This window comes from Peromyscus californicus, unplaced genomic scaffold, assembly GCF_007827085.1.
Source record: "Peromyscus californicus insignis strain IS unplaced genomic scaffold, ASM782708v3 Scaffold_6__1_contigs__length_162567912, whole genome shotgun sequence".
Lineage (NCBI taxonomy): Eukaryota > Metazoa > Chordata > Mammalia > Rodentia > Cricetidae > Peromyscus > Peromyscus californicus.
Window position 1 is genome coordinate 20,979,648 of NW_026294584.1, and position 21,800 is coordinate 21,001,447.

The following is a 21,800-nucleotide window of genomic DNA, read 5'->3' on the forward strand; positions in this document are numbered from 1 at the left end:
TCAATTCTCCTCTCTGCTAGTCCCGCCTATACGTCCTGCCTGGCTACTGGCCAATCAGTGTTTTATTTATCAATCAATCATCCACAGCACCGGTCCTTTGGAAGAACAGTCAGTGCTCTTGACCACTGAGCCATCTCTTCAGCCCCCAGAAGTGTATGTGTATGTCTTTTGACATACTCTCTAAACTTAACAAATAGTTTTATCATAAAAAAGACTCATGTGCTATCTTAAGCACTTATTTAAATACCTTATAAGCTCAGAGCCTGTCCACCCAACAGCTACCCCTCATGGAGTCTACTTCCTGTTGAATTCTGGCTTTTATGACCTGAGTGACAATTTCCTGGTCTCAGTTCATGGAGGACCCACAGTCCCTCTGTGACAAATGTGTTTAGTACATCTGATATTAATACACGTGTATTCTCACGAACAATTGATTTTGAAAATGTTTGTAAATACAAGGGTATTGTGTGTTTTATTAAAGCCTGGAGCTGACAAGTATAATCATTACAGTATTATCTTTAGTTTCTGCACCATTAGTTTCAGAATTCTCACCTGTCATCTCTGCCTGGCTGGGGAAGCAGCGGCCCATGCTGATGAAATCCAGCCGGCCTGAAACCAGAGACACGGAGCAGCCTGGATGTCAGGGGCAGGAGAGCCTGGCTTCTAGCACCGTGGGGGTCTTTTGTAGCGCTGTGTGAAAAGCAAGCAGACAATTTGGCCAAATGATTTTTCCATGCTATCTTTGGCATGGTGAGGGGTTGACAGATGGAAATGTAACCACACCATGTTTTGGTAGGAGAGCATGGAGCTGGTGTACAATAAGTCCAAGCCTGTCGCTGTTACGGGAATGGCTTTCCCGACGGGAGACGTCAACAACTTTGTGGTTGGCAGTGAAGAAGGTACTGTCTACACAGCTTGTCGTCACGGAAGGTGATTTTTCTGTTTTCTTCCTGATGATGTGGTCTTCATTTTCCAAACTCTTGCCATCTAGATTATAACCACCTTGCTTTGTAAGATAGTTATTTCTAAAGAAACACAATGCATGACCTCAAAACTGTTAGCTTAAAGCACACATCTGTCTGGGGCCCTGGTGACTTCTAAACCTCTGGGCACTTCACATTGTCTTGAAGAAAAATGACTTCTTTACAGAGCCTATCACACTTCCTATTCCTTGCCAGACTCATTTTTTGCACACACCATCAAGCTCCAACCATGTACCCCTCAGAGATTAACGACACCCAAATATTGCCTATCTCTATGTGCCTTCATGAGTCAGTTCCTTTGGTTTCTACTTGGACTAGCATTTCTGACTTCATTGCCTTATCCCTTAGCATCTAACATACAACCAGGCATGGTTCCACATTGAAGTCTTTCTGATTCTCTTGAACAAAGAAACAAAAACAAAATGAACAGACACATAAAAAAGAAAAAAAACAGCACCTTTCTCCATTACAGCTTATGGAATTTCACCTTGTTCTGTCAATTCATTCTTTCAAGGAGAATTTGCTAAGAATCCACTCTGCATCAGATACCATCATAAGAATATAGTAAAGTGCAAGGTACCTGGGTCCTTGTTGAGAGCAAAGACTGATACAAAAGTAAATAGTTACTTAAGAGCCATCAAGACAACTGAGGTAGGATAAGCAGGAGGGAACCATAGCCAGCCACACTGATTATTTTATATATTCTTCTGCATACATCTGCAATAGCATCCATCACATTTTGTTTCAATCAGTCATGCATCTGCCATACTTCTCTTAAACTATTTCCACCTCATCGTTGATTTCCTGGCACATAGTTAATAGTTAATAGGTTAAATAAAGAAATTACAATATCTAAATAATGAAAGAAATACCTTAAGACCAGGTGGTGGTGGTGCACACCCTTAATCCCAGCACTCCAGAGGCAGAGGCAGGAGGATCTCTGTGAGTTCAAGAACAGTTTGGTCTACAAAGTGAGTTCCAGGATAGCCAGGACTATTACACAGAGAAACCCTTTCTCGAACCATCCCCCAAAAAATAGATCTTCCCTCCAAGTCAAAAGGGTTGAAGTAGTGTGAAATATCCACGTATCCACAGAACTGTGCCGTTCCCAGTAAACATTGGCAGATGCCTCAGAAATCAGCCATAACAAAGTGGATTGCAGCCACTTGGATTTAACAGGTGGCCTCACATCTTTTAAAGGGATGTCTGTATTCACACTGATGCTTAATTTCTCTTTCACTTCCATAGTTCATGGCCAATTGATTTCTCATCTCCTGCACTCATCCCAGGCTATTTAGATTTAACAAGGAATCACAAATTGTTTAAGCTCAGCTGTGTGAGATTTTCCACTCTAACACTACAAGCTGTGACGTGTCCACTGCTTCAGCATTTGTCCTGCTCACAGGATTTAAAGAGGACTTGGGAAATTCAGCCTCACAGGTCCATGTCCAACATCTCTATAACACTAAAATCAGACTACATGCACACACCAAACATAAAAAGATCTGGTCAATGTATTCATTTGCTCAAACACGCGCTCCGCTCCTCCTCTGGACAGTGTATTACTGGATGCTCTAAGTAGACAGGTGTCACTTAAACCCCATTCTTGTTGTCAGGAAACTGATGGCAGTGGGACTAACAAGTGCACAAATATCACCCTGCATCACCCATAAATATGCCATTATTGGTATGCGACACACAGATCCAGTGAGATAAACATGTGGCCACAGTTCCATCTCCGTGTGCACTGGAATCAACAAGTCAGCCTTTCAGTTAACCCAATCCAGCTACAGCCCGGTGTGTCTACTCTGGGTGTTTATGAGCTAGAGTGCACATTCTGGTTTTTTCCCATACTTTTTAAGTGAATCACCTTGTAAATGGTGAATATTTTTATTTTGTGGCTATTGCAAACAGGACCAGAGTATGCATCGTTGTTCAAAAGAATGTGCCTCTGACTCACACCACAAATATCTTTACTAAAAGTTTGACTTTACTTTTGACATTGGTCCATCCATCTGAACTATAAAGTGCAAATCTTGATAAAGTCATAACGTAGCAAGTGCTGGCTCTGTAGTAATGTTAAATGGATCATTTAGGACTACGGGAGACAGGTGGGGGATTTCCATTTTTCACCTTAAATAAAGTGCAAATCCAAGTCCACAAATTAAACAAGGTTCTCACTTTGCACCCTATAAATCCTTTCAGGATGTCGCTAAGAACAAGTGGAGCCTCACCAGTGGCCACTTCAAAGCTCAACTCCTCCTGTTCATCAGGGCATGTTTTGCTGATCACTGTGGGAAGCACTGTTAGCATTTTTACTAGGCATAATCTCTGAGTGCTTGTAACATGGAAGATACTTAGTGCTTTGCTTGTGAGTCCAAATCTTACTCAGCACATTGACGTTTATTAGTACTCTGGACCAAAATGTTTTAAAAACTGAATTCATTTTCGCTTTTAGTGACATAATATTGAGATTCTACAATCCCTACATGTTTGTCATACTTAAAGCCTCATGCATATGGATTTTTTAAATATGACATTGTGGGTATATTTTCTAAGAGTTTCCTAAGTGTGTGACTGCATGTAGACTATTGTGAAATAAAAGATGGCTGAAAATAATCCCAACTCGGTTAAATAATCCATGTTAGAGAATGGCTTGTAAAATGTGCATCCCTATATCTCAAATATACTCTTTTTAAGGAGCATAGGTTTTCTCTTTTCCTTTGTTATCTAATTCAACAAATATTTATAGAATATTTACTGCATAATAAACATTACATCAAGAAATGTAAGATAGCTTCCCTTATAGAATTTACAAAATGAATCTCTAATCTCACTTCCTTTTCCAATGAAATGAAAATATCATTTTTCTGTATTGTATTGATACCATGTAAATTATTTTGAAGTAACAAAGGTTTTCATCAGTTGTTACTTTTTTTAGATATGTCAACTTAATTTAAGACATTTCCTTTGAGGAATAAACAACTATTCCTTCAAAGAATAATTGAATTTTATAGCCAAGAAACTCCTCAGAGGGCACTCAAATAGGGCCTGAGTATCTCAGGAGTTTGTTGCGTCATAAATAAGAAAACTCCTGAGATTCAAGTGTATTTGTTTCACTATAACAGCTTCCCCAAAATAACAAAATCTGTAAGGCCACTGGAAATAGATAAATGATGAAAATTTTCTTACTAAATTCTTAAGATTTCTTAATCATCGATGTCTTCCTCTCAAAATTGCTGTGAAAATGGTTTCATTCTTGGTCGTGTGGGGTTGTTCTAACACAGATGAACACTGTTTTATTTAATTAACCATTGCTTTGCAAAGGTCACTGACATGCTGCATGTTTTCTCTCTGCAGCAAAGCAGGCATCGGTGAGGTCTTTGAAGGTCACCAAGGGCCAGTGACAGGAATTAACTGCCACATGGCAGTGGGCCCCATCGACTTTTCTCATCTGTTTGTCACATCGTCATTTGACTGGACTGTCAAACTGTGGACCACAAAGGTAAGGATGCCTTGATAGAAACTGTCCCTAATCCACAGGGGAAGAGGAGGTTTCCCACCTGGGGGAGCTGCAGACAATAACTGTACCTGGCATTGAGATTCAGAAAACCTTCTGGGGAACGACATCTGTCTAGGAGCTAATTAAGGCCTTAGGGTCTTTTCACAGTCCACACTTACTGTAAATATTTAAGTTATAGTTGAAAACAGGCGATTTGTGGAAAAAAAAGTACAAATGACTCAAATAATGATAAATCCAAGTCCTCCTTTACTAATGTTACTAATGTTACCCCACACAAATCTTGCTATTAATATCTCTGGGATCTGTAACATTTGCTTACACACATTCATAGCTATGGGGAAATGTTTGTGTGGTTTGTCTCATTATTTGATTGTTTGGGTATTTGTCTGTTTTGGTTTCTTGAGCCTTTGGGGAAACTGGAATATGGCCCTATGTTACTTATGCTTTAAATGTCATTTGTGCTGTGACAGAAAAAAAACAAAAAATCAAGCGAGGCCATGGTGTCCCACACCTTTGATTTCAGTACTCTGAAGGTAGAGACCTGCAGGTCTCTGAGCTCAAGGCAAGCCTGGTCTACAGAGTAAGTTCCAGGACACCATGGATACACAGAGAAACTCTGTCTGGGGAAAACAATGATGTTCTTTAAAAAAAAAAAAAAGAATCAAAGCCCACCAGAAAGAAAGGTACAGTGGCCTGGAGAATGCAGAGCAGTGGAGAGATGGGAAACAGCACAGAAGGAAGGACGGTGACTACAAATAACAACCACAGAGACGGGTGATTGACGATGTGATGGGAAGGACTGTAAGTCAGAGTCTAGTGAGGTGCCCATCTACCCAAAATGGGAAGCTCTGGGTTCAACAGGGGACCCGCTATCAAAATATTAAGGCAGAGAATGTTTTTCCAACACCCAGCATCAACCTCTGGCCTTCACACAAACACACACAAGAGTAAACACACTTGCACACAGACATGCACACATCCACACAGACAAGTCCCCACACAAAGAACCTAGTTCTCGTAGGGAACCCGTGCCGAAAATACACTAGCCAAGTAAGATAGGATGTCTGCTGAAGAGCAGTCATTGAAACACCAATCAAAGACCAAAAGGCTAAAAAACCCCAGAGGTCTGCATTAATCCACTGTGAGAAGAAAAGCGGAAAAGTTGGAAGACTCCTCCACACTGTTCTGAGTTGATGAGAATGAATATCTAAATTAGAAGAGTTAGGTGGAAAGGTGTATGAATAGTACTTCATCATTTCTTCTATTCATTTATATATTTTTGAAACTTTGAAGAATGGCCTACATACATTATCTACTTAACAAAAACAATAACCACACTTCTTTAAATATACTCTGCTTTGTAGATTTGATATTGGAGTCATTAAAGTATTTTCTTCTTTTCTTTTTTTTTTTTTTTTGTAAATTGTATTACATATACAGTGTTCTGCAGGCCAGATGAGGGCACCAGATGTCATTACAGATGGTTATGAGCCACCATGTGGTTGCTGGGAATTGAACTCAGGACCTCTGGAAGAGCGAGCAGTCAGTACTCTTAACCCCTGAGCCATCTCTCCAGCCCCAGTATTTTCTTAATTAAAAAAATAAGACAGACTTAAAATTTGATTCCTAAGAAATTTTTTTTAAAAAAACAATGATATGAATCACTTTAGTGTGCTTTGAAGTGATGGCAAAAAAAAATTCCCTATACTGAGAAATGATTTGAAGTAGCTTTAATCCCCCAAACTTATATTCATAAAGGAGTATATTTCAAGGAAAAAAATACCAAAAAAAAAAGAGAGAGAGAGAAAGAAGCAGCCTTAAAGCAGTTGTAGTACCAATGTGACTGGTGGGTGTTGGCTTCCACTGTTGGGATTGTTAGGTCTGCATGTAAAACAAAACAAAACAAAGCAAAGCACTGTGTTGCTGTCATTGATAATTGAGATGTAATCAGGAGGGTTGGTGGGAGCTACAGAGGCATGGGATGAAGCAACAGTTCTCTAGTACTCCTGATTGAGAAGTACCTGTAAGAATTTGGGGTATTATCTTTTAGAATAAAAAAAAATGTATTCATTGTTCTATGTTCAAGAAAGATCTAGAACCCATGACCACTCCTATGGCAAAGACCTTTCTCATCTCAAAGTGTGATCCCTATGTGCAAGGTCCTTTAGAAACCAGGGACCCAGCAGGACTTTTCTGATTCTTACTCTGAAGCAGGATGCAAAATAATTTTGTGTTCCCAACTATAGTGTTTTTTTCAAAAGATTAGAGGCCATGCTGAGTAAGATCTTCTGGCCAAAACATTTTAAGAATGTGTAGTGCATTGGAGGAAATAAACCAACATAAAATCTTTATTGGTCACTTTTGGAAAAGAAGAGACAAGTAAGCTCATCGTTTTGAAATCTGGGGAGTAGGAGAACGAATGAAACATGTATCCTACCTTTCCAACAAGATTTGTGCTTCAGAGTTACCAAATGGTTGATGACAGTTTTTCTTAATTGATATATTCCAGACTATACAGAAATATGAAAATTTTGAATTTTATCATTTTACAACTCCCAATGATTGCAGCAATGATTATGGCTGATAATATTGAGAAAATTGGAAAGAATCTGTGATTAGGATAGTAGGTATGCCACTTTTACAGAGGGCTTGCACACAAAATCAGTCCTGAATCTTATCAATCTTCAGCTCTGTGAGATTCGATGTAAAAGGAGACAGACACAGTGAGTTAAATAACACCGCAGGTATGTAGCTAGTCCTGCTGGGCTGTTTTGGGAAATTGATAGGACAATGAATTTCATTTCTACAACAAAGCTCAAAAAAAGCAAACAAACAAAAACAAAATGTAAATGGAAATTGTATACCAAAACAAAACCAAATTTGAGACTTTTCAAAAAATCTCAAAATAGGGCTCTTACACAGATCTTAGTTAAAACTGACAGCTTGTTTAAAAGGTTAGAAAGCTGTCAAAAACACATGATTACTACTTAATGGCATTCATTAATTTTTAGGTATGATGGTGATATTAAAAAATTTACATGACTTTTTATTTTAGGGATGCATATCAGAATATTTATATAAAATATATCATTTGTGTCTCAACGTTTTGGTTAAGATCAAATGCAGAACACTTACTGATGCCAGTGGTTCAAAATAAGCCATTTGGCCAAGGGAGAGCTTGTGAATCCAGATAAATGAGATTGGACATGGGTAGGTAATTATTGAAGCTGAGTGATTGACAAGACTCTAGTCCAGTTATCAATATATGTTGGCCATGTTTGAAGTCTTTTCCAACAGCATTTAAATAAAATATAAGAGAGAATAACACTGACAAATACTCGGAACTGTAATGTGGAAGGCTGAAGACCAGGGAAAAGCATTAACTAAAACATGTGAGGCCTAGCAGTGACAGGGATGCTGAGCACATTGGAAGCTTCTGGAAAGACGGGAACTGTGAGTAACTGATTTAGAGGAGATACATACCAATAGAAATCTCTACCAAAAAATCCTGTGCAAATGTCCCAAGGGAGGGGGTGGGTGGGGCTTAAGCCCAGCCCTGGCGCTCCAGCAGAACGAGGACAGCTTGAAGGGAGCTGAGATTAAAACACATTACACATCCATCCCCAGCCCCATCCCTGACCACACCAAGTTCCATCATTAAACCGCTGTCAGGGAAGACCTCGCTGTGAAGCAGAAACTTTGTTGGAGTGGTTTTCCTCATAAACAGAGGACCAGGCTGCATTCCAGGCAGCTGAGTCAACACACGCATAGGCAGACATTTTTATCCAGAGGCTAGAAAGTAAGGGTCCAGAGAGGACGTAGACAAGGGAGGGAGAGTCTAGAAAGTAGCTGTACTTGATGTTTGTTTTTATTTTATTAGGTGATGGCTAGTCATGGGGATAATTAATTGAAATTTCATTTTAAGGAACTTTTGGATACAAGAAAGGTGAATTTGCATGGGTAGCCCACATCAACATTTCTTGAGCTGATACTGCATCGTGCTAAATGTTTTTAAATGTATTGTTAGTCCATTAAATCTTCACCATGAATTTCTGAGTTGATAGTATCCCATTTTATAGACCAGGTATGAAAGGGCTAAATGACTTGGCTGGTATATTTGTCAAATAATTGGGGACACTAAGTCTAAACTCAGTTTTGTGTGACATGAAAACCTAGTGGGGACAGTTGGACCATCGAAGAATACGGACATTACAATGTTTCAGAAACTGGAATATGTTAGGGTCTACAGAAAAGAGACAATAAAAAATGTGGATTAACAGTGGGTGGTTGAGCTGGGCGGTGGTGGTGCATGCCTTTAGTCCCAGTACTACGAGACAGAGGCAGGCAGATCTTGAAGTCAGCCTGGTCTACAGAGTGAGTTCCAGGACAGCCAAGGCTACACAGAGAAACCAAACAGAGTGTGCGGTTGAAGCATGGAGAAATGTGATGCTAGGTGGAGGGTGGTGGAAAGGATGTATATGAGATTGACAAGTTGTTACAGTAGGTCTAGCTAACTGGCTGTGCAGAGTAGAGAGGAAGGAACTGAGGTGTCTGCTAGCTGCAATAAGAACTGAGATATTGGAAGGAGAGAAAGGATGTTTATTCCAGACTTTTAGAGATGTAAGGCCAGTCCCTTCTTCTGGAGGATGCCCAAACTGAGCAGACCTGAGTACCAGCTGAGGCTAAACACAGAAGCTAACATAAACTTTACAAGATGGTAAGAACAGAGTTCCAGCTGGTGCTACAATTTCTGACCTTATTAATGTACGGGAGGGTATACCGTGAATGAGTTTGGTACCCCAAATGATTCTCACCTTCTGAGGTGGTCTTGAAAGAACTGCATCCTTGAATCAGTTACTTATCTCATCACTGTGACAAAATACAGAGCCGGAACAACTGAAGGGAGAGGAGGTTTAATTTTGCTTACAGTTTCAAAGGGCATCCTTCTGAACAGGGAGGGGAGCTGTCCATCTCATGCTAGCAAGGAAGCAAGGGAAGGAATACAGGGTGGGCCGGTGCGAAGTGAACACACCCAACACCTGCCCAGTGACCTACTTTCTCCAGCCAGACCCCACCTCTGCCTTTCACTGCTTCACCAGAATTCTATCAGTCCTTCAAAGGGGTAACCCTTCTCTTGAGTCAGAGCACTGGTGATCTAGTTGTCTAGAGAAACTTCCTTCTTTAATATGGCCAGGGATATGCTTTAATGATCTTCTGGGTGTTTCTCAGGTCAATCAAATCAACAGTCGAGACTGACCCTCACACTTCTCTCTTAAACCAGAAAAGGTAGGAAATGTTTTACAAAGTAACAGTATCTCTAAATTTTATTTATTAAAATTTCCCAAAACTATAACTGCAAATCATCCTGATAAAAATAGCTAAATGGGGAAAAAGTTAATCTTATTTTGAAATTGCTAATAACATAGTTATCAAGCTAGCCGTCGTGTATACCTGCAACTCCAGCCTTGGAGAGGCAGAAGGAGGAGGAGGAGGAGGAGGAGGAGGAGGAGGAGGAGGAGGAGGAGGAGAGCAAGCTTGACATGAACTTAAGCTACATAGAGGCCCTGCTTCAAACAAGAAATAAAACAAAATAAAGGCCAAAAGAATAATGTGTGATTTTGGTTTGTTTTTATTTTTGTTTTTTCTCTTACTGGCAATGAGTTTTTAGAGAAATTTACAAAAGAGAAAGAAACGAAAGGGGAAACATCCAAATCCACCCTGAGATGTATTTAGGGGGTGTCTGACGGTAAAGGCAATTCAGTTAATGGCATCCTTTTGTTTTATTTGATTTATATTTATTATTTATTTACTCTTCTGATAGGACTAGGGATTGACCTAGGACTTCACACACGTTACACAATCATTCTACCTCTAATCTCTATGCTCAATCTCATTTTTATTTGTAAGCATCGTGATATGACCATTTTTTATAATATAATTTGTTCACTACCTGAACTATCAGCACATTTTGCTTCAACTCTTTGCTAGTAATTATAATGAAAGAGTGAAGGAGATAAGCGGTATGACCTTCACCCCAGGAGACAAAGAATTAAAATGTAAATAGATGTAGAAATACTATTGTTATGGTTAGTCAGATTATTGACAGAATACAGGAGATCTCAATGAGGGGTAGAGCAATCAGCTGTGTACTGACTAGAGTTTGGAGAGCCCAAACAGTGCATGCTCTCTACCTGTGGAGACCACCATGGGACATCATCCTGTGTCCCATCAGCCTCACCTGGTCCTGTTTCTATATTGACCCGACTTCCCTTCCCTCCTATTTATTGAAACAAAGCAAAGCATAAATGTGCGTCCTCCACCTTGCTTCCCTTTTCTGTCCTGCCCATCGACTGCCTTTTCCCACCAATGTGCAGCATCAGTCTTTATAACACCCTCTGCCCCCAGGACCACCCTGGACCTCCTCCGTCAAGTCGCCCTGACCCTCTCATCTGGTCCAGGGCTCGTTTTGCCAATTTCATTTCCTTTGATGACTTTGTTGGTTTAATGTTGGCTTGTCCTTCCCAGCGGCCTTTCAGGGAGCATCAGAGAGTGGGGCTGCACCTGGAGTAAAGTCCTGCATCTTTAACTCTGTGCTCGATGACCCTTTAAAAGTGAGAAAATGCATTACCTGAATAAATTCTGTTGAGTACCAACCCTTACCTTTTACTGTATCTTAGCATATTAAATTTCCCATCCATCAAAAAAGCCTAGAGTCAATTCTCAGAAATAAAGTATGCACTCTTGGCTGGATTAAAACATTCATTATTCCACTCTGCTTCTCTATTTGCTGAGGTTTGGGCTAATTTTTTTCCCTGTGCTGCTGTTTAGCTTAGTGGCTAGACAAGTTATGAGTCTTTGGACTTTTTATCATTTCATCCAGTTTGGAAAGTTTCAGTGGATTCCAATTAAACATTAGGTTAATATTTATTTTGGTCTTGGTACAGCTTCTTAAGGATTTAGCTTCCTGATACTGTTCATGTATTTGCCAGGTCGGTTCCTTTCCTTGGACTTCCAAGAGCTTATGTTTCTTCTGCTTATATTGACACTATCTGCTAAATTCCTTCTGCATTAGACTTTTGAGCTCTGAAACTTCACTGGCTTATACTGACTGTTCTAGTATATGGCCTGACTTAACTCCCATATTGGTATTTGATGGCGGTGTTGGACACAAGCCTGGAGTTCCCATGATGCAATGCAATTGGTGGAAATCTCTGACTCTCTCTGGGTGTATCTTGACATTGTATAATCTGTCCTGGGAGTTAAAATGCATTTCTGGCTGCTAATCTTTTAACAAAGCAGTGACTCTGAGGGTGAAATGTTCTACATGACTGACAGATGATAACTTTACACAAATAATTCAGTTTCTAAGCAGTTACTGTGAAAATTAGTAAGGCCTACCTGATTTGTATAGCCTCTGCCAGGGCTAAAATATAAAGTGACTCTCTTAACTGATTGCCTTCCCTCTTAATTACTAGAAAAGAATAATAATTTGAAATTATTTCAAATAAAAGATTGTAAAGAGCTTTTCCTTTAAAATTTCTTTTCAGATGAATTAATTAAAAATGACTATGATGGGTAAATATACCACAATGATAAAAATACTTTGGTCCACTGAATCCCAGTGGCTGTGTAACTACAATGCCCTCCCCCCTCCCTGGGAGACTGTGGGTCCTTGAAGAGAGATCTGTATCTTTTTTTCTCTACTTATATTCCCAGTGCCTGGTATAGCACTCGGTAAATCATTGGGCTAACATTTGTACAAATAAACCATGGGTTCTCTATAAGACGTGTGTTAAAGATATCCTGTTAAAAATTTTTATTAACAATGCTATGAAGCGATAAAATTCATAACTGTAGCTTGAGTTTTCCTGCCTGGCCCACAGTCAGGACAAATCTCTCTCACCTGCCAGTCCCACAGCTGCTCAGACCCGACCAAGTAAACACAGAAACTTATATTGGTTACAAAATGTATGGCCGTGGCAGGTTTCTTGCTAACTGTTCTTATAGCTTAAATTAATCCATTTCCATTAATCTATACCTTGCCACATGGCTCGTGGCTTACCGGCATCTTCACATGCTGTTTGTCATCGTGGCGGCCGGCAGTGTCTCTCTGACTCAGCCTTCCACTTCCCAGCTTTATTCTCCTCCTTGTTCTGCCTATACTTCCTGCCTAGCCAATGGCTAATCAGTGTTTTATTTATTGACTAATCAGCAACACATTTGACAAACAGACCATCCCACAGCACATAACTATAATTTACATGTATTATAATTATAAAACTGACATTAGGCTTTAAGAATCTGATTAGGAAATATTTATGTATAATAATATGAAGGTGAAAAAAATCCCTGGGCAAGCACTCAGGAATAGAGTGACATCCTCTGGTACGCCTTACCAGGACAATGAGCAGAACTGCAATTCCCAGTTGAAACGACCTAAAGCTCTGAGCCACCATAATGTGTGTCCTCAACTATGTGTCCCTCGAGAACACTCATCCAGTGATGGAGGTGGGCAGCTCCCAGTGTCTCTGCGTCCAGGATACTCGCTCCTGGACAATCACTCCCTGGAATGTTATAGCGCTCTTACACACAGGAGTGCTCTTTCTAAAGATAATTCTGAAAGTCTGTCTCTGGTGCACTGTTATTCCTTGAGAAGAATGGGACCATGTACCTGTCTAAACTATAGTTTATAAGGGATGTAGCCAATTCACAGGAAGAAGGAATGGAAGCAGGAGGTCCTGAAGGGGTGTCTCAAAGCCTGTGATGTCCAAGCTAAAGTTAGAAGTAGGTAAGGGGGATGAGGAAGGGAGCTCAAGCAGGATGAAGAGAACATGTGAATGCACAGAAGCCTGGGGGTAGTGGGCTTGCTAGCTGTGAATCTGCAGTTATTTTCTTAGTGCTGCTGTCTCTTCGCCCATTGCTATTTCATTGGCATGTGAAGATTAAACAAGCAAGTAAAGGGGAAGCCTTTGGACCATGGAAAGCATTGAAAGGGGTAGCAACAGTTATTATCATCACCGTTACTAAGTACAGTCATTGCTCTTAGTGTGGTTTGGATGTTACAGTTCAATCTTAAATGTCCTCTAAAATCCATGTATTAAAGATCTGGTCCCAAGATGGCACCATGGGGTGGCAGGCCAAGATGGAGGCCCTTGGCCATCAGAGGTATCTTCCTAAGGGGAACTTGGGACTCGAGTCATTCCTTTACTTTATGCTTCTTATCAGAGGGCCACTGGATTTCTTCCTGCTTATATCCATGCATGATGGGTGCCCCATTCATCTGCTCATAGGCCCAAAACAATGGGGCGAGCCAGTTATGAACTGGAAACTTCAAAACTGTGAATCAAAATAAAACTGTGATGTCATCTGATAGAATGTACACAAAACTGTGATGTCATCTGATAGAATGCACACTTCCTGCTGAAGATGGCAAGGATGACAGCTTAGGTAGAATGGGACCGAACTGTCCTTGGCTTTTGGTAGCGTGACAGTGGATAGTCAGGGTATCTCTCTTCTAGAGACTTCCTCTCTAAGTTCCCACATATAAATTTCCTGATGAAAGTGGGTTATCATCAACAGCAAAGTGACGTTCAACTGAATGTTTACATGACTGCACTGTACCAGTGGTGGCACACAATTTTATAAATACAATACCTGCAACCTTATCTTTTTTGTTTGTTTATTTTTGAGATTGTTATTTTAATTGTGTTTCTCCATTCCCTTTCCTCCCTCTAAACCCTCCTGTATACCTTTCCCCACTCTCCTTCAAATTCATGGTCTCTTTCTTCATTAATGGTTACTGCATGCATAAATATACATATATATTATATACATAAATATATACATATAGCATATACGTACATAACTATACATATATGTGGTACATACATATATAGTATGTATGTGTATATTCCTAAATATAGCCTGTTGAATCCATCTAATGTTACTTGTATGTATGTTCTCAAGGATGACTGTTAAGCACTGGACAACTGATTAGTGTGCTCTTCCCTGGGGAGGACCACCTCTCCTGCTCCTAGCCTTGCTTGGGTACCTATAGTTCCTGGTGAAGGGTTGAGGCCTCAGGGACTTTTTCCTACCCAATTTGACATGTCCATTGGTGGCCATTGGCTCAGGTCATGTTTGGACAATCATGATGGTGACACTTTATGGGTGTAGCTTCTGATGTTGCTAGGAGACACAATCTCACAGCAAACTCCCTATACATCTGGCAATTAAAACCTTTCTGCCTCCTCTTCTGCAGTGTTCTCTGAGCCTTGGTGTGGGAGTGTTTTGGAGATGTGTTCATTGGGACTGAGCTCCACAACTCTGCATATTGACTGGTTGCATCTTCGTATGGTGGTTTCTGTGTGTGATCTCATCTCATGGCTGATTGCCTGCGGCCTTGTCTCATCTGGTTTCTCTACTGGCTTTCTGTTTGCTTGCTTCATGTTGTATCTGCAATTGAATGTTTATATTGGCTTGGAATTTCTTTCTAGCTTTAGACCAGAGTGAAGATTTCTTTCCTTGTCCTTCCGGGTTCCAGAAAACTGCTATAGCTCATCCTTCCTATTATCACTCAAAAACTGCACCTCTCCTTTCCCCACAAATCCTGATATTTCAAAGGGAATTTAAATGTAACAAGGCAGGAAGAAAAGGTAATGTTCATTTGATTTAGGTCTACAAGAAGTACAAATAAGGGTTTTTATTCTTGGTAATCCCAACATTCAATTCTATTGACAGAAGCTACATATTTAACTTTTTTGATTACTTAGTGCACAATTATACATTCTTTATTTTTTCAAAACAGGATATTGCTTTGTTTGACTCCATCCTGTACCCAATTCATTTTAATTTGCCCTTAGCATGTGTAATATTAAATAAGTACAATTTGCTCATTAGGAGAAATTATGACTTTATCAACTTCACACAATACATATTGGAAAATTATCTCATTCTTATAGGGCTTTGTAAGAAATAAATGGGAGTTTTGTAGTGGAAAAATAAATATAATTAATCTATAAAAGCTCTCCTTTTTCTTCCAAAGTGGAGTAACCAGCCTTCCCATAAATCCAGGGCAACCAAACCTCTGTGTTTACTACTGGAAGCTCACCAGCTCTGTGGAAGTTTCTGGAAAGGAATGTTGTGGACTTGGCAGCAGATGGAAATGGCTTTCTCTCCTGTCCCCTGGTTCACTGGCTTGAACTAAGCCCGAGCCCAAAGCAGGACAGCGTCTGTGTGAAGTCATCAGTGTCCTTCTCACTTAGGACCTTCCAGAATGATTAAAAACTTGACTTTTTTAAGAAATGTGCTGTTTTATTACGAAGTCTCACAAAATGAAAATATCTCAGGAAGGAAGCTATGCTAGCAACCTTAACCTGCAGAGTTGGGGGAAGACAGGGCAATGGGAGGGTTTTCCTGCTTGCCTGAGACCAGTGGGAAGGTATAAACAGAACCAGTCTAAAATGGCTGACATTAACTAAGCCTGAAAATAAGGGGTCCCAGAAGGCCCAGTCACCCCTCCAGAAAGCTTAATAAGGACATCTTAGCGGAGCTCCTAAGCAGGCGCTTGGCAGTTCGGGATTTGTCTTCCAGTCATTTTCTTTGCACTCTGACCTACTGAGTTCAAAACTCAGACCTGGGGCAAGATGGACAAGGCAGCTTTGGGAAGAGTTCGCCCAGCACCACCGCCCGGGGCACTGGTCTCTGGTTCCTATCTAGTCCCTGGGGACATTACATTCGATATATTTTATATAAATACACCAAGGAAGGGAAAATATAAAATCTGAGAGACTGGGGAGAAGTGAAGGACTGGGAGAGGCCAGAGTGGCACATCTTGCCCAGACCAACTTGACCTATTCCTGATCTCTTGGCTTCTAGCTTCTCCTCCTCAGCTTTCTCCTCATTTGTGACTTCTTTTTTTTTTTCTCTTCTGTATCATTCTTCTTTTCATCCTGTTTTGACTCTTTTGGCTTTTTGTTTAATTAGAAGAGTTCTTGTGACCATAGTCTCCCTCAGAATTCCCTTGTACCTCTTTGCCAGGCCCTGTGCTGCAGGGTGCAGTGGATGACCAATCCTTGAGAGTTATGCTGGAGACACTTGGCCTCCACCCACCTGTGAACTTAATGTGTGCCTGATTAATTTGATTCCCCAGCCTCCCTCTCCCTATCCTGCTTTAACAGAGGTCAGTAAATAACTGGTCTTTGTTGTTATTTTACTGTTGGATCCCTTACCTTAATGCTGTGGACCACCAACATGAACCGGAGTGCGTACCTGTGTGTGTTTTCATTTCTTCTCTTCATTGTGTTTTATGCTAATCTCGATTGGCTATAGATTAGAATGGCCATGCTTCCCTCTAAGAATGTTCCTTTTAACCCCAAATCCCCAAAGTCTATTGCATTGATAAAATAGCAATCTTTACTGAGTTTGTGGCAAAATCAAGTGTCTCGGAAGAGGGTCTCCACTCATTCTCTTTTTTTTGGTTTTTCAAGACAGTGTTTCTCTGTGTAATAGCTCTGGCTGTCCTGGAACTTGCTTTGTAGACCAGACTGTCCTCAAACTCACAGATTCACCTGTCTCTACCTCCTGAGCTGGGATTACAAGTGTGTGCCATCACCACCCAGCTTCCACACTCATATTCTTATATCATCATTTCAGAACATGCCTTACCCTACAACATGTACACAACAGTGTGTGTGTGTGTGTGTGTGTGTGTGTGTGTGTGTGTGTGTGTGTGTGTGTGTGTACTCTTCACAGGAGCCTTCTTAAGGCAAGAGAAGGAACTCCATGATAGTTTTGTAAAAACAGCATAAAAGTTACGCAAAACAAGCAAATATATTTCTCAGAGAGCTTTCTATTCTTCAAGAATGATAGAACTACATGAAATATAGAGACCCTCAGGCTGACCAGAATGGGAGATTTTTTACTTGAAGGTAAGAGAGAACAGCAATCTGTGGACCATTACCCTGGAAATTGATTAATCCCTGCTTTACTAGCTTCCATAACCTTTTTAGAGAGCCCTAACTCTTTTTTTTGATTCTCCACACTTTAGGTCAGAGTCTAGCCACTAGTCTCAGAAATTCTAATGACGATCATTGCAATTTGCACTTTAGTAATAATGTCAAATAAATTTTATCGATCAGCCAACATCAAGATTATCTGAACAACACAATTAAACAGCTTGTATTGGATCAAGATAGAAAATAAAAAGAGAGCGGAGGCTGAGTTTTAAGAAATCATGATTAGAAATGGAAATGTGACATGGCTTTAGAAGCCGTGAAGGAGCTGCGTGTGAAGACATGTGCAATGCCAATGCCGCTTGCAATCCTCATTCAATAAATAAAGCCTGTCTTCTTGTAAGCATTTGGGATGACCTTACAAAACCAAAGTCCATAGAGCAACATGGCGGGGCAGTGCTGCTCTTCTAGACGACCCGAGTTCAGTTCCAGCCCCCGTGTAGGATGGCTCACGAACACCTGTACCTCCAGCTCTAGGGGATCTGATGCCCTCTTCTGATCTCTGTGATCACCCACACTCACATGGGGGAGGGGGAGAGAGAACTTAAAAAAACATATCAACCAACCAGAACATCTGGTTAAGATCTAAGAATCAGGCTGAGAGCACTTTGAAGTTCTCCACTCCAAATCCTCATTTATTTTCAGAAAACAAAACTGACTCCTGAAGAAGAATGAAAAGGTTATTTACCCCATAGTGCTTGCCCCATATTCCCACCTCATATTCATTGTAATTGGGTTCAAAATCAGTGTACTAAATGGGAGCTGGTATTTGAACTGTCCACCTACTACTATTTACGATTTAGTAGTCGACTCAGATTTGAGCCATGGTCAGTAATTTTAAGGAACACTCATTAGCACCTCAATATAATGCCAATGACTTTTATTGAACTGTGAACTGCTTCTCTCTTTTCTGCTGAGCTCTGAGTTTCTTGAGGACACTGGCCATCTCTTGTATCTCATCTATCTTCCCCACAACTTTCAGGGGAGTTGTGATTACTTTGTGATATATGTCGACTGTTATATTGACTGATTCCAAATTAATAATAGGATAATCTAAGAGGTTTTATATTTACCGCAAATTTATTTCAACTTGCACTCAGACACTCTAAATACTGAACACAGCTAGCACTCCAGTGGGCCTGCAAAATTACCTCTGTCTAGCCTATGTATTTCATCTCTACTTCATTTTGCACCTATCACCTTCCCCTGTTCCACTTATTTTTCCTTCTGCTCAACCATTCATGCACATGGATTTCACTTATGCTCATGACATTTATGAACTAACTTATTTATCTGCAATATTAGCATCATGAAACTTGCAAAAAATAACAATGAAAATGGAATTAAGATTCTACTGCAAGATAAACACATATATTCCTTTTCCTGTCTACTCCAAAGAGAATTAGATTTGGTCAGTCATCCACTCATGAAATCATCACTGAAGGAGAGCTAAATGTCTTTGTAGTGTGCTGCTGGGTGCTGTGACAGAGGCAGAAATGAACCCCAGTCCCTGGCATCACCAGATTCACTGTATACATCTTCTTACTCAACCTTAAATACAGCATCCCTAAAACACAGTTATCGCTTAAACACAGTATCCCTGCATAGCTCTGGCCAGCCTGGAACTCACTGTGTAGACCAGGCTGACCTCAAAAATCGCAGAGATCTGCCTGCCTCTGCCTCCGGGGGCTGGGATTAGAGACATCTGTTAGCCTCTGAGGCTGTCAATTCTTTCAGGAACAAAAGTTCCTGCTGGTATCTCAGATTGCCTCATTTTCATTATACTGCAATTCAAATGCACGTGGAGCAGAACAAAGTACTTACATGTTCAAGACACAGCTATTTACTAAAAGCATGTATTGCTGGAGTGCCATGTAACAAAGGCATGAAAACACCCAGTGACTGCAGCGCTAATTCTGATGGGAAGTGGAAATAATCCATTCATGTTCTTCTTCACCACCACTATAGGTGGTAAAGTTGTCTTAAAAATTACAGTGGCAGCACAGGGTCACAGCTCTAGAGGGCATACAGGGCTAGGATTTTGCAAACCCGGGCCACATTTTCATCAAGCAATCCAAATGTGATCTCATTTTGCATGTGTTTCTGTTGAAAGGTTTATTCCAAATTATGATCAATTTAAGATAGAATGTTGGTTCGTTTTATCATTGGCCCCAGTTCACAGTACCCACATGAAGAAATCTCTTCAAAACATACATGTCCTAAGAGGGTGCATCACAGCCTACTGCAGCGTAGAACACCAGATGGCACATAGCCCTAGTCCTTTGACCTTTCTGAACAGCAAAAGTCATCAACAAGAAACACAGAGATGCCATAAGCATGGCACCCAATAGACACAAAGAGAATTGTAATTACATGTTGCAAACTGAAGCAGAGTAGTTTTCCATGTAGGCATGGAAAACTGAGTACTTGGTAATGAAGTAAGACTATAGTTAAATATTACTATCTAAGAGAGACTCCCAGAGAGTGCTAAGACAGTCTCTAAAAAACACTACATCAGCAGGGTGGCGGTGGCACACGCCTTTAATCCCAGCACTCAGAAGGCAGAGGCAGGTGGATCTCTGTGAGTTCGAGGCCAGCCTGGTCTACAGAGCGAGATCCAGGATAGGCACCAAAGCTACAAAGAGAAACCTTGTCTTGAAAAAAAAAATGGCTGGTGACATGATTCAGAGGGTAATGGAGCTTAGCACTAAGCCTAACAAACCTGTGTTGACTTCTTGGAACCCGTAAGATGGGAGAAGAGAACAAACTAAGTCCTGCGAGTTATTCTGATCTCCACACATGCAGCACACATACACATGCACACGTGCATACATATGTACATACATACATGCACACACATATACACATACAATACATGCATGCATGCACACATACATAATACGTATATACATACATACATGTGAAAAGAAACTAGACGCTGAGGAAGAGAATTTCTCAAGAGTTCTGCAAGTGTTTGAGATCAGGTTATGGAGTTTGTGGACTCCATGGAGATGGCAGAACTGGACAGGGAGCAGGGGAGGGAGTCATAGGCCCTCCAAGAGTAGAACAAAGCTGTGGTGCTCACGCAGACCACAGTAGAGAAAGCTGTAAGCAAGCCCACTTGCTGAAGCACACTGTAGCGGTGACAGGTGGAGAGGAATCCCTCAAAAGGCTTGGCCCCGCCATTTCCCCAGTGAGATCGATGGCCGAGTTTGTACCCCGGCCTGTCTCGCCGCTGCACTGGCCATGGGATCTATGTCATGACACTTTCTCAATGTAGCTATTTGTACTGAGCCTGTCACTAGCTCGGCAGGAGGTAAAAATTACTTGACAGTCTCTCCTGGCTCTCTCCCAGAATCAGCGTGAGAGCGAGTGGGCGTGCAGAGTGAGTGGGTGGGTGCAGGGCACAGGGAGTCCTTAAGACCTGCAGCCCTCGGAGAGGGAGAGTGACAGGCACAGGGAGGCTTCCACAGATCCGGGGACACGGGTGCAAAGCAAGCACGCCCCCACAGCACAATCCTAGGACCTCCGTCCTCTCTACCTTTAGTGGATCACTCTCAACGTGCCTCGCCTGTGTGCAAATAGACTTGCCTCTCAAATTCACTCAGTCCTCCCCACCCCCCATTTTCAACCCTCACATTGAAATTTAAAATCTCAGCTAACCACTCGTATCCTACCCAGAAAGCCCTGCTACCCTCTGATTCTGTTGGTTTCCCATTAAAGTGCAGATGTGGAGCACTCACCGTGTGCAGGGCATTCATTTCAACCCGCTTGACTTCTTCAGGCAGGGTGATAACATTTGGGATTTCATTTTTGTTTGTCCTACAAGAGTCTTGAGTTTAGGCCAAAAAAGCCCAGGCCCAGGATGAATGTGCTTTAGACCTCACTTTCTGTCAGGAGGCCAAGTGGACTTGGGAGAGAGGGTGGAGCTGTCTGTGGAGGCCCTTTGCCTCTGGAGCCAGGGCTCTGGCCCACAGCCAGCCGCATGGAGAGAAGATTACGGTGTTTTCTAGGTAATTTTAAAGAGTACAAGCCCAAAGCAAAGTCAGGTGGTTTCAAGTCTGCATTGAATTTTTCATGTTCAGGATTTGTCATGAGCCGGGTTTTCGACAGAGCTATATTTTAAATGATGAAGGGGGTTGGAGTCTTCTGGAGACAGGCATGTTTTGGTTGTTTGCTAATGACCTCTGGTTTTGCTTATGCGGAGTCTTGTTAACAAATTGAAATGTAGCGAAATAAAACATTCTCTTTCTTTTCCTGCTTTCTTTCTTCAGTTTTTTT

The 21,800-nt window shown here is 41.1% G+C and overlaps 1 protein-coding gene across 7 annotated transcripts in view; it reads left to right on the forward strand.

Annotated features, from left to right (window-relative positions):
- The window catches only part of Dync1i1 (dynein cytoplasmic 1 intermediate chain 1), a 303,029-nt gene that overhangs the window by 246,720 nt on the left and 34,509 nt on the right, over nt 1–21,800 (forward strand). For all 7 annotated transcript variants that reach the window (XM_052722316.1, XM_052722314.1, XM_052722313.1 and 4 more), the window contains 2 exons: nt 797–930; nt 4,344–4,488. In XM_052722316.1, the coding sequence (XP_052578276.1) occupies nt 797–930; nt 4,344–4,488 (279 nt within the window). The remainder of the gene's footprint in view (nt 1–796; nt 931–4,343; nt 4,489–21,800) is intronic.